At 48.3% G+C, this 13,194-nt stretch overlaps 1 protein-coding gene across 1 annotated transcript in view; it reads left to right on the top strand.

Annotated features, from left to right (window-relative positions):
* The first annotated feature begins 560 nt into the window (after positions 1–560).
* The window catches only part of AGRN (agrin), a 155,728-nt gene continuing 143,094 nt past the window's right edge, over positions 561–13,194 (top strand). The window contains exons 1-2 of the mRNA XM_088136758.1: positions 561–1,341; positions 11,224–11,485. Coding sequence (XP_087992884.1) covers positions 1,138–1,341; positions 11,224–11,485 — 466 coding nt within the window. The 5' untranslated portion in view covers positions 561–1,137. The remainder of the gene's footprint in view (positions 1,342–11,223; positions 11,486–13,194) is intronic.

Genomic DNA, 13,194 nt, shown 5'->3' with positions numbered 1-13,194 from the left:
GTAAGGCGGGCTGGTCTGTGTTTCGGCGAGGCTTGCAAAGGACAGGACCCCCAACCCCCCATTCGTTCTGATTCTCTCGCCGGGGGGGGGGGTCTCGCTTCCGGGGCAGGAAGTCACTGACTTTCACGGGACGACTCTCGAGTAAATGCGGCAAGGCGGCTTGTTTCTTGCCCTCGCGCCTTGCTGGACGCGGCACGCGGAAGGCAAATCGACTTTCCGCACCTGGGCGGGTGTTGGCGGAGAGGTGCGCGCACAGGGAGGAGAAGCCGAGGCTGACGGATCCGTAGGAAAATGGGGGGTGGGGCGACCCCCGGCGCCCCCTGCCCCAGAAGCCCCCCCCCGGCGCCCTTTGCCCTGCCGTTCAGGGCCCCCGGGCAAGGCAGAGCAGCCGGGCTTCCCGAAGCCGCCCAGCGGGCAGGGCAGCGCAGCGCAGCGCCAGGAGACGAGGCGGCGGGCGGCGACTCCCTTCCGCCCAGCGCCGTCCGAGCCGCGGGCTCCGCCTTTCTCGCCCGCCCCCGGAATGTCTTGAGCGGAGCGCTGCACCTTGGCAAGTCACATCACGTGCGGCGGCGGCGGCGGCGGCGGCTCGATTAGCCATTAACCGGAGCGGAGTCGGCTCCAGCGGCGGACGGGGGCGGTCTCCCGGCCGGAGTCCGGCTCCTCTCTCTCTCTCTCTCTCTCGCCCTTTCCCTTTCTCTTTCTCCCTCCTGTGGCCGCAGAGGCGAGCAGCGAAGCCCGGCTTTCTTCCCCTTTTCTCTCTCTCCTCCCCCCGGCTTGCCCCCTCCCCTTCCCCTATCAGCAATTCAGATCGCATGCAAATTGCTCCCCCCGCCCCCGCCCCCGCCGGAGCCCTTTTCTGCCGCTGGCAAAGGAGGCGGCCAGCCTGCGCCGGGAAGGGAGCTCTCGGCCGGCGCCTCCGCGGGGCCGGCAACGCCACATCCCTCCGTCTCCTTTCTCCGCCTCTCTCTCTCTCTTCTCCTCCTCCTCTCGCGCGCTTCGCAACTCAGGATCGCCGCGGGGGGAGGCGCGCAAGCCAGCAGGGAAAGGCCGGCTGCGTCGGGACGCGGGCAAACTCCGGCTCCGTCGCGCGCGGCGTTCCCGGGCTTCCCCCTCCGCAGCCGACTCTTTTGTGCCGCGATGCGGTGGGGAAAGGGGTCGCCCCCGGCGCCGCTGCTGCTCTCGCTGCTGCTGCTGCTGCTGGCATCGTGGCCGGCCCGTTGCAGCGGAAGCTGTCCGGAGAAGGAGCTGGAGCGGCGGGAGGAAGACGCCAACGTCGTCCTCACCGGGACGGTGGAGGAAATTCTCAACGTCGATCCGGTCCACCAGACCTATTCCTGCAAGGTAACTCGGGGCAGCGGCTGCGGGTGATGGGGGAGGAAGCTCCCTGGATCCCGCGGGTGCGCGCGCCCGCGCGCCCCCAGCTCCCTACGCACGCGCACACACACGGTGGGAAATGGGGGGGGGTCCCTCTCTGCCCGAACTTCACTCGCTGGGGAAGATGAAGAAGAAGAAGAAGAAGGAGCTAAAAGGACGACCGCCCAGCCCCACTTGTTGCTTTCCGCGCCCCGTCCCCGGTTCGGGAGAAAGAAGCGAAAAGAGCGCGCGGGGTGTCTCCGCTTTTTCTCGGTGAACGTCTCTCTTGCGCCAAGGATGTCAGAGGAGGATTTTTGCAGGACCGGAGTAGTGGGGAGGAAGTCGATTCTTTCTTCGGCTCTGAGCTCCCCCGCCCCCTTCTTCCTCCATAGGAGCTGCTTTCCTGGTTTGTATGGAAGCGGCTGGTTTTGCAGTCCAGATGATGAAACTGCTAGTAGACCGAGGTCTCCAAGAAACAGGGAGCGAACCCCCAGGTTCCTGTGTCGCTGCTTTTGGGCCCGAATGAGGAGCCTGGCATTTTAAATGCAAAGGGAAGACTGTCCCCGGTCTTTCTTAGCTCCGGCTGCTAATAAAGTCTGCCTCGGACCCCTCACGGGTTTTTTTTTTTTTTTTAATAAAAAGTATCTCCCCCCCCCCCCCCCATGCATCAGCAGGACATTTTCAAGGAAACGTTTGGGAGAAAAATTCCCCCCTTTTTTTCAAGGTACATCCTAGGGACTTTTTAAAAAAGTTTCCTTTTAAACTCACAGCTGCAAAAAAGCAAGACAAGGGCCCTGTTGGAAAACCAGCCACTTGATCCCCTTTCTTTACTCTAGAGCAGTTGAGTCAGATTGTGAATCCTCCGATCAGCTTCTGGGGGTAGAAGCTGATAGAAATTGATGGATAAACTCCCCCCCCCCCATAACATAATGTATAATCTGCCTGAGAATAAGGCTAATGAAATAAAGCAAAACTTCCAGGCTGAGGATGGCAACCAAGTCTTGGTTTACACATTACACTAAACCATGTTTTAACTCTGTTTTTAGTAAACCAGGTTTGCAGGCTGACTTATAAACCAGGCATGGCTGAGGGAGTCCAGCGGCATGTCAGGACAGTGGAAATAAAATGACTCTTTATTTCTAAGTAGTCCCCAATTAGCGGCAGAGTATCTGTTTAGCAGCGTCTTCTAGAGTAATCTTAACCATCCTTGTGCTGAAATAGCAGTCATGAGAATGGGGCTGGGTGATGCTAGAAGAAGCTGTAAGTCTTAAGTAGGATCTTTCCTGGGAGAAAAAAAAATGTGAATCAAAGCCTAGGAGCTGGGATTTGAGAGCTAGAAGTATCTTGCCTGACACTGTTGCACAGAAGACCAGAATAAGTTTCTAGCCTGACTTTGCTAGTGGAAGAACGTATGTTTTAGGGTGGATCTGTCTCTTCTCTCTGAGTCCCAGTTGCTACTTCGCTCCCTGCAGAAAGGGACGACTGTTTTCCCTCTAACACAGATACCTGGCAAGTTGGTTTGTTCACCTGCATGAGGCTTCTGGTCACCTCTATCAAATAATTAAATGTAGTTTTCTTTCTGTAATTTTTCCCATAGCCATCCCTTTAGATTGTTCAGGGAACTCACATGATTAAAGAGAGAGAGGGCTCCCCTGCTGTGTGTCTCTAGGCACAGCGTTATCCCCTCCATGCTTTGAAGGGGGAACCTTCACACGTACACCAATTCAGTTGTTTCTTGCACAATTTAGAATCCCGTGCAATCTGGTTTTTGAGTCAACTGGGGGATCTCTGCATGCAAGGCGAGCTCTTTCCATAATCTCTGGAAGTTATTTACCTCTGGCATCTAAAGTTTATTCCCTGTCGTTGCATAACAGACCTTCTTGAATATGATATTATGGAAGAGGAAGCATTTGATATTCTTGGAGGAACCTACCCTCTTCAACAGGAATTGCTGTCCCTAGAAGAGTAGGGTGAAGGAGAGACTCATGCAGAGGCACAGGGGAGAGACTCCTCTGTGGGAAGAATTCTCAAGCCCTACAGAAAGAAACTAAGCAATTTCCTGGGATTTGCTGCAGGGATGAGGTGGGGCAAAATGAGCCAAAGGGGGGTGGTTAAGAAAAGAAGGAGAACAGTAAATCATACAGAGAGAATAGGCAGCTCCGTGAAGGTGCTCCGGACTCAGCTAGAGCATTTGATCCAGAATTTTTCCCGGTAGATCATTTGTGAATTACAGTATTCCCAAATGTGAGTGTTTAAGGGAATTCAGCAGGCATTCAGTGGCAGAGCTCACTATTGGTGGCATGTTCACTGATTTTGTGCCACTTTGGTTACACTGAATTGCTGAATTAACCATCTTTTCTGTTTAACGTTGCCGTGATGTTCTGTCTCTTCAAACGCACTGCTGACTCCCCACAAATCTTCAGTGCCGACCAAATCTAAGATTGGTTTGCACTCATGAATGCCTATTTGATTATAGGTACTTTTAAACACTTTTTTTAAAAAACGTTCGAGCAGAATTCCATTTTTAAGACAAGGACATGTGCTTCTCCTTGGGTTTAAATGTCCTAGTGCATAATTATGTATTTTTAGACAGCAAGTAAAGAGAGACCATTGCTTGAAGAGTCTTTGAAAAATTGCTGCTGAGGGAATCCAACCTCAAACATCTGTACTATAACAAACTCCTTTTACACATTCTGGTTGGAAAAGTTTCAAACCCACCCCTTGGAACAGGATCTCTAGTTGAAAAGAGTTGCTGTCTATTGTTTGACTCTTCTAGCTATAGATTTTTTTTCTCCCTCTGCTAAACCTTGCTGATTGTAGAACAAACCAAACGGAAGGGCCAACTTTCCATTATTGGCTGGCATTTTTCAATCTTCCGTTGCAACATCGGTCGAGGCAGTATTCCCTAGAAGACCTCTCCGGTCCTGCTTGTCCGTGCGGGAGAAAAATTTATCCTGAGAAAAGATGAAGCGACTGATCTGTTAACCGAGATCTGGTTAAACTGTAATTGGATGGGTTGCATATCCCATCCAGTTCCAGCTCTAAACCATGGCTTATAAACCAGCCTAAATCAGTCAAGACATATGAAGGCTGGGTGCAACGTGGGAATCCTGTTGGCCGGGGAATGCCTTCCTTTATACCGCAATACGTACTGGAACGTTTAATCTTTTCTGGGCTGTATTTGGCAAATCTCTTTTACTGTTAACTTCACGGCTGAATGCCACAACAGATCCCTTCACAATGCAGCTCTCTAGCGATTCATGTCTGATCTTGAAACGCGTTTTGTGATCCTGTATTTATTTTATTCCTCATGCCAGGGGAATTCGTGTTGCATAGAATTTCATGGGGGGTACAACTCGCCCCTTTCCGTCCTCTTGTCTCCTCGTTTAGAAGGACATACTTGCGCTGAGCGTAGCTGTGGCAGAACTGGTTCCAGCACGAAAGTGTTCCCTGGTTGGATTCACCTATGGAGCCGAACCACACAGTAATGTGATTTTTTTAGTTTTGGCTTCAGGGGCTGCATGAACCCAGCAAGACAGGCAAAATTCCTAGTGGAAGAGGAGCTGGGAAAATTCTGGGTTTCATTTCCTCCCTCTGACTGGAGCCTTTCCTCGGTTGCATCTCCTCCGTGAATTGCCTTTCTCAAGACATTGCACCGCACGCAGTACTGCTTCAGCATCACCCACCAGCCTACCTCACAGGGCTGTTGTAAGGATCCATTGGAAAATCCGTTTAAGCATGACAAAGAACAGGCACGAAAGAGTTGTACATTTGGGGCTGCTCTTAGATTGATCTGAAACGTCAACTCTGCCCTCCCATGTGTGGGGTGCCTCAAAGTGCTCTTCTCGAACTGTGCTTCTTAAATCCTAACACCCCCTCCCGCCGGCTGAAGCCTTCGATAGCCCCCGAGATAAGAAATGCGGCTGATGAAAGAATTGTAATGTTGTCTAAACAGGGGCAGATTGCTTCCAGCCATTAATTTCCCAGCCAACTGATTAACTATTGAGAAAAAAAAAAAGGAGGAAGAAAGGCTTAGGGCTTGAGAGATGGAGACAGGCTAATCTTGTCTCCCTTGGCTGGTGGGACCACGCCTGGAAATTAACCTTTGTTGCTTTTGAGCTAGGTTTGCTGCTCTGAGTCGAGCTGAAAAAGCTGAGCGGACAAGGTGATGCCTGGCCTCAGAAGGTGTAGTTTTAAGTCACACAGGGTCTTTGGGATGGTCATTTGGGAGAGCTGTGTGTGCCAGTTACAGAACGCTATTTTCTGCCCATTTTATTCCAAACGCATAGGACGCTGTGCCCAGCACGTGGGTCATTTCATGGAATCCTAGAGTGGTCCAGTTGAGAGGACCCACAAGGATGATCTAGTGGTCCAACCCTTGTGGTAGGCAAGAAGATCCATTCACTTACCTGTGAGAGGCGGCCTGTCTTGGCTAGCGATGGTGCTAGCTGCTTTAAAATCTTTTCCAGCCCTCTTTGGGAATTTGGAAGCTAATGAGTCCCTTTAGAACGTAGAAATCAGATTATAAGACCTTTTCAAAGTGGTTTCCCTTGGGAGAGGGCCTTGGCTTAGTTTGAAAAGGGCTGCTACCATGGCCGTGGCCGCCAATATTGAACAAGCAGAAAGCAAACTTCCCAGTTGTTCCCCTTCTGCCCCAGCTTTCCGTGAGCCTTTTTCTCGGCATGTGGAATGGAAGCCACCCATCAACTTTATCTCCTAGGAATTCCCGTGAGCGCAAAGGCCTTCTTGTCAGCAAGAGGGGATGTTAGAAGTTAGTTCTTCGCTTTGCAGCATGCCAGCCCCCCCCCCTGATTTTGTAAAAAACGAAAATCTAAAAAAACCACCACCCGAATCAAAAACCCAGTGAAAAAGGCAGCCTGTTTTGACTAGCAGAGGCCCTCCAAGATTTCTGCAAGGAAGTTTTTCTGAAATCAGAAGGGCAAGGTCACCGGTGAAGTTTGCCCGCTCGGATTATGAGGATTTTCAATCCCTGAATTTTCAATCAATTTTCAGTTGAGTTCGATTCAGTTTTCAATTGAATCTTCAGTTCCAAGGATTTTCAGTCCCTGAAAAGACCATTTTGTCGGCTTCAGAGACCTCTCCGTACAAACCCAACCCCTGCAATTCGTCAACCACAGTTTGATCCCTTGGGATGTTGCGTGACCCCTCCAGTGGTGGCTTATTTGACCAACGGTGTTTGAACAGTTTGAAATAGATCAGCTTCTCTAAGAAGGCTCTTATTTATTCCTCAATGTTCTGGGAAATTGCTTTACTCTATATCGGGTAGTTTTGCAGCCCTCCCAGAGTCCGGTAACACGAGCGGCATACAAATGCGTCAATTAAATAAATAAAACCCTGCAAAGTCCTAGGCGCTGTAGATGGTGATGTAAGCAAACGTGCAGAGGCGCTCATTAGTAGTCTGCCAAGCAAAGGACATCTTTGAAAGGCTGCCCCCCCTTTTTTTTAAAGGGGAGATCGCTCCAATTAACCCTACCACTCCCTGCTGCAATGTAAATTTCAGCTGTTCCTTAAAAGCATTTTTCCTCTCCTTGCAGCTCGCCGCCTTTCCCTGTCTTATAAATCTCTCTAAAAAGCATTCTTGTCGCTAGTATCACCCTTGCTCAGACTTGATCCTCTTAAGATTCTTCTTCCTTCCCACTCTTTTAAAAAAAAGAAATCCTCTGGGTACCCAAAAGGCAACTCTCAAGGGGTTTAATGCAGTTCATCTTAATTGCTTGGGCCCCGGCGGGGGGGGGTCCTTCCTTCCCTCCCCAGCCAGCCCAAGGATGTCTGGAAGTCTTTAGTCCTTGGGCTGATCCTGGCAGCATATTCATAACCTCAAGGCAAAAACAATGCCTTACCTAGATTACAGGCCATAAGGTAGCTCGGAGCTGAGTCTTTGGGTTGGCTGAATCAGCAGCAAGCCTTGCTCCTGAGTTCATTGGTTATTTTAAAATTCATTTATTTCTCCAAAAAGGTCTCAGAAATGCCTCCCTGGCCCCTGTTTTTATCCTCAAAACAGCCCCACGAGGTAGACCAGACTCAGGAAGGCTAACTGAGCTGAGCTTATCTATTAAATATTGTGGCTAAAAGCCTCGATAGCTGATTATCGATCCTGAAAAGGTAATTTTATTTAGAGTTCATATAACCATATTTTATATATAGGTCTTATTGTTCTGCGTTTTCTATTCTGCTATGGCCTTGTGGCTAATCAATAAAGTCATATTATTATGTAACCATATTTTAAGAAAATCCATGGGCCGTAACACAGCGGCCAGCCACGTATTTTGCATGCTTGCTAAAGGGATATACAGTCTGTGTTAGTGAGGGCGATGGGGTTTGTAGTCACAAGCACACTTTAAGAGTGCTACATGAAGGAAACTATGGATGCATTTGGGTTAGGTGATAGATAAATCCCCAGAGACATATGCCTCCCTTGAGTGCAAAGGACACAATGGTTAAAAGAGGATGATTTAGTGGTTGTGTTTAAATAATAATAATAAAGCAGTGATATGTTTAACAAAATGTTCCGATAGCTAAAATCTCTGCTCTTCTCTCTGCACTTAGTTAGACATTGTGTTTACCCCCTCTTTCAAACTTCTAAATATTTTATATTTATATTGATAAAGCATTTTACAAATTGGGGTGGATCAGCCTGTCTCCACAGTCCTTCCTTTGCCATTCAGTCATCATTTGCATTTTGGAAACAAAAAAAGTCCCTTTCCAGATATGCAGGAGGTGGGGAAGAGACCCGCTCGGCTTCCACCTTGGCACAAATTCTGCTTACGATGTTTGCGGGAATTTTTTTTCCATCAGCCTATGCATCCCGGGCCTTTCCAATTCCTTATCTTCTCTTGTTTTGCAAAGAAATTAGGTGGGGCTATTTGTGTGCTTCTGGGTTGCTGGTCCCCCCCCCCCCCGCTGTGACTTGACTCTGGAGCAAAGTGTAGGCAGCGGGTGCCAAGGGTTTCTCCCTTTCTTGGAACCGTCTTTCAACTGGTATGGTTTCTGTGAACTCGGGTGTCAGATGGCCCCTCTTCGGGTGGCTTTCTGAGGGCCATTTCTCCTGTCTTTGCCTTCTTGGAGACGGCTGTGGCCTTCCTAGATAGAGAGGTGCCAGCCTCTGCCAGGACAAATTTGAAGAATGTCTACTATTTGCCTTTTGGTACTTACAAGTGTTTGTCTGTTCCTCACCTCTCTGCACAAGGGGGTCAACCGTGTGCAAAAATATTCCGGGTATGGGGAGGGGAGGGGAGTTGCAATCTGCAAACGTTCTTCTTTCTGCAGCTGGCGCATTGTCCGTGGAAAATGCAGCATCCACACACAGAAAGTGAGAACTGCAATAAGGATATTGAGGAAGGGGCTTCAAACCAAGCAGCGGCTTTCCTCCTGAACACAGGAAACCAAGTCTCTGTGGGGTATTTTATACACTCAGCTGATCAGTGCATTACTTTAAAAAATCCCTTTGCTAATAACTCTATTTACTTATTTTCACCTCACCCACAGATTGAATTGGATGTATTTTTTTATAGAGCCAGAATGCACTGCCAGGGACTTATTTGGACCCCCTCTTAGCCAGTGGGGAAAAAGCTGCCTTCTGAACAGCGCATTTCCCATTGGTAGATGTGCAATTTTGCCTCTTCACTTAGGCTCCACCGTGGGGATTGGGCCAGCATATCTAAAAGGGCGTGTTGGCCGTGGACGATGGGAGTTGTAGTCCAACTCATCTGGAAGGTGTGCCAGATTGGGAAAAGCTGTGCTGGGTAACCTCCAAATGATTTCCCAAATCATTTTTGGAGGCCTGGCTCCCTGCTGCACACTTAATTTGGTGATCGCATTTTAATTCCTCCCCTAGTTGATATAATCCCCCCCGTCTCATTTCTTTGTCCTTAAAAATCATTTAATGTTGACTTCATTACGTGCAACGTCGCCCTCCCCTCTTCATGTGGTTTGATTTTGTATTACTTCTTTGTATGTGTCCCTACCTCTTCTTGCTGGTTGTATTGTGTTTGGTTTCACGACGTTGGCTGCGATCATTGTATTTTATGTTTTTAATTTACCTGGGCGCAGAGAATTTTTGGTGTCTGTGGGAGAAAAACAGTATAGAAGATAATTGCCTGCTGAAACTTCACATGTACGAAGATGTGGATTCTAATCTAAAAGGAGATACGCTGTAATAAAGAGCGAGCTTTTATGATGCTGCTAGACTTTTGGGGTTGCAACGCTGCTGCTGATCGCATGTCATCAAGTAGCTGTCAACTCTTAGCGACCGCATAAAACATCTGAGCGAGGGGTTGGACTAGATCAGTAGTTCTCAAATACTTTGGTCTCGGGACTCCTTTACATTCTTAAAAATGATTGAGGACCCCAAAGAGCCTTGGTTGATGTGGGTTCTACCTATTGATATATCCTGTACTAGAAATTAAAACTGAGAAATGTTAAAATGTTTTGTCGTTCACGGCCGGAATACGATGGCTGGTGTGGGTCTTCCGGGCTGTGTGGCCGTGTTCTGGAAGTGTTGTTTCCTAACGTTTCGCCAGCATCTGTGACCGGCATCTTCAGAGAGCAGGAGCACAGACAGGAGCAGTTGTCTCTGTGCCCAGGATGAGGTGACCCTTTTGTGGGTATTCAGAAGAAAAAACCCTGCCTAATCCCCAGGAAGATACACATGTATTCTGACGCCAAAACAAGCAGCCACTGGTTAACCCAAACCCCACACCCCCACATACACCCCCCCCTCATACCCCCAATCCCCCCCCCTCAGATCTCTATAAATACCCACAAAAGGGTCACCTCATCCTGGGCACAGAGAGAACTGCTCCTGTCTGTGCTCCTGCTCTCTGAAGATGCCGGTCACAGATGCTGGCGAAACGTTAGGAAACAACACTTCCAGAACACGGCCACACAGCCCGGAAGACCCACACCAGCCATCGTTAAAATGTCTATTGATTTGACTTCACGGTATCCGGTGTCCCTTCCAGCCCTATGATTCCATGATCCATCTGGCCCTTCTTCATTCACAACCATGATGTGGCCACCTGACCTTCTGGAACTAGAGGTTCTCCACCTGCTTTCTAAGTGTAGCCATCCGATCTGTCTCCTTGTTCTTTCTGAGGCAGGAAACGTTACAGTGCCGGCTGGTCCCAGCACGTTAGTTGGGACGGATAGATTGGGACGGATAGGTCCCAGCACGTTAGTTGGGATGGTTAGTTGGGACGGATAGATGCCAGCAAGATTCCTCTTGGAATGTTTGCATCACGTTTAGCCTTCAGATGGAGCGTCCCCCCACTCCTTTGGAAAACATCAGCAGTCCATAATTTTGGGGATCCCCTCTTTGAGTGCCTCTGGGATCATGTTCATGCAACAGACTGGTTCTGGGTTGAAAGAAAATCCACCTTTGTTGCTGGGTCATGGTGTCATCCTGGTCCCCTTGGTGAAGCAGTGTCATCTGGTGGGTCCAGGAAGGGTGACTTCTCTGTTATGGTCCCTGCCTTGTGGAACACCCCAGAGATTTGGATGGCCCCAACCCTGTTGGCCTTCTGGAAGGGGTGAAAACTGGCTTTCTCCCCGGGCACTGGGTCAGGATGTTAGTGGACTCCAACGTGTGCGTGCTCGTTGGCGGCCAGGGAGATTTTTGTATAGGTGTCCTCTAGGTTTTTTTAATGGATTCTGTTTTTATCTCTTGTGCGTGCCCAAGAGTCTACCAATATGGGTGGCTACGTACATTTGTTTAATAAATCAATGAAATTAGCTCCATTTTCCAATGGTGTAGTTAACAGCCTGGATCAGACCAGTGGCTGAAAGTAACTTGAAAAAAATAGTCTCGGTGTTCTTTCTAATGTCATCTTCTTTCATTTCTCCTTTCTTCAGGTGAGGGTTTGGAGATACCTGAAAGGGAAGGAGGTGGTGACACACGAGATCCTCTTGGATGGTGGGAACAAGGTGATGATTGGGGGTTTTGGGGACCCCTTAATCTGCGACAACCAGGTCTCCACAGGGGACACCCGGATTTTCTTTGTTAATCCTGCCCCACACTATATGTGGCCTGCTCACAAGAACGAACTGATGCTGAACTCCAGCCTCATGAGGATTACTTTGCGCAACCTGGAAGAGGTAGAACACTGCGTAGAAGGTAAGTCCTAGGCTCAGAATGTGGGTTGCAATGTTGGCTTGTTTTCATGGTGTTACCCTGCTCTTATTAATCCTGGGAAGGACCCAAGATCACATCAGGCAACCAGGAGTTCCTAGCAGCTAGGCCCAATCCCTGGGCCACCCTTTTGAAAACGTACTACAAATCTCCTGTGTTATAATCATAAGGACTAGAACCTTTAAAAAAAAAAAAAAAAAGCTGAGATACTCAGACAGCAGGCAGGATATCTTCCACGGTGTGTTTTTGCTTTCCTCCAATTCATTTCTTTACTTGTCCAATTTACCAGCCCACCCAACTCCAAAAAGACTCTGGTTGGCACGCAACATTACAAACCGTGGGAACGATAAAACAGGAAAGAATGATGTACGACCAGAAGGGGAAACATTCAGACTAACTTATTAAAGAAATCCTATAAGGAACTGGCCACCCATCCTAGCCCAAGGTTTGGGGAAACAGCCAGGTTTCCAAAGACTTTTTAAACACCCTCAGGCTCTCTGCGGATCTCTGGATACAGCTCTGGGCTCTTGGGTTGTGGTTCATCGTGACCGACATGGTGTGTGTCCCATTCACAAGAACCGTGTGTGTACTTAAGTGTGTGTGTGTGTGTGTTTAGCTCCAAAACCCAAAGGAAACTCCTTAAGCATTCTAAAACTGGAATGTGTTCAGAGTTACACATTCCAGACTTGATTGCCTTTTGTTTTTCTCTGTATTTACTTCCCAACCTATGATGATTTAAAAAAAAAAACCAACCCACAATATTTATATGTTCTCTGCCATGCCATGCTGTGCATTGGTTGCTTGTTATCCCTTGTTTAGAGAGCTGTTATGGCAGAGAATGCGCTCCATCTGTTTAAAAATCAGCGTGCACTGTTTTCGCTCCTTTGCAACCTTGCAGACGAGGCCCGAATATAGACTCCGCAGTCAGACCTAGGTCCCAACGCCATCTGTTTATCGATAAAATATACGTAATATGCAAACCAGATGGGATCTCCCAGGTGCTGTGGCCCGCGATACGTTCCTTCCATGTAGCAGGTGAACAAATATTAAAACTTTTGGAATCCTGCTGGAGCAGCAATAAACTTTCCTGCCGGTCTTTTCCTCCTCTGCCTTCCTTTGAGCTGAGCAAAACATGGGAAAAAGCCTTCCATGACCTCAGATTGAAGTGAGTTTTGTAGCTTGGCCTTTGTATTTTCCAACCAAGGGGCCAAATGCAGATTATCTTTGGCAACAGGGAAACAGTGTTTTGGAGACCAGTTGGGGCAGAGGATGAAGCCTCTCTAACAGGTCGGAGAGAATAGGGACGTATTAAGACAATTGTCCCCAGTCCCCAAATGTGGCCCATTTCTGTGGTTTTGATGCCCCTAGGAATAAATCCCATTGAGGTCTGTGGAATTTTCTTTGGGTAAAAGAAAAGTGCCTAGAAGACACCGTTAAGTTTCACTCAATTTCCCCTGGATTCCTAGAAAGCGTTTTGCTTTATTGGATACATTTTTAAAAACGAGTCAATGCCACTGTTTTCTGATTTGTAACCTTGACTTGCTTGGTTTCGTTGATATATCTCTCCTGGAGTGTAGAGTTATCCTGGAGAGCAGTGTAAAAACACAGACGTGCACAAAACCAAACTCTAAAGTGGAATAATAATCAGCTATATTTTAAAGAATGCCTTTTGCAATCGCACCGTTGTTTTGCAA

This window comes from Python bivittatus, unplaced genomic scaffold (assembly GCF_059951505.1).
Source record: "Python bivittatus isolate LINGU-HERP-01145 unplaced genomic scaffold, Pbiv_v1 ctg000090_np1212, whole genome shotgun sequence".
NCBI lineage: Eukaryota > Metazoa > Chordata > Lepidosauria > Squamata > Pythonidae > Python > Python bivittatus.
This window is presented reverse-complemented; position numbering and strand designations above follow the sequence as displayed.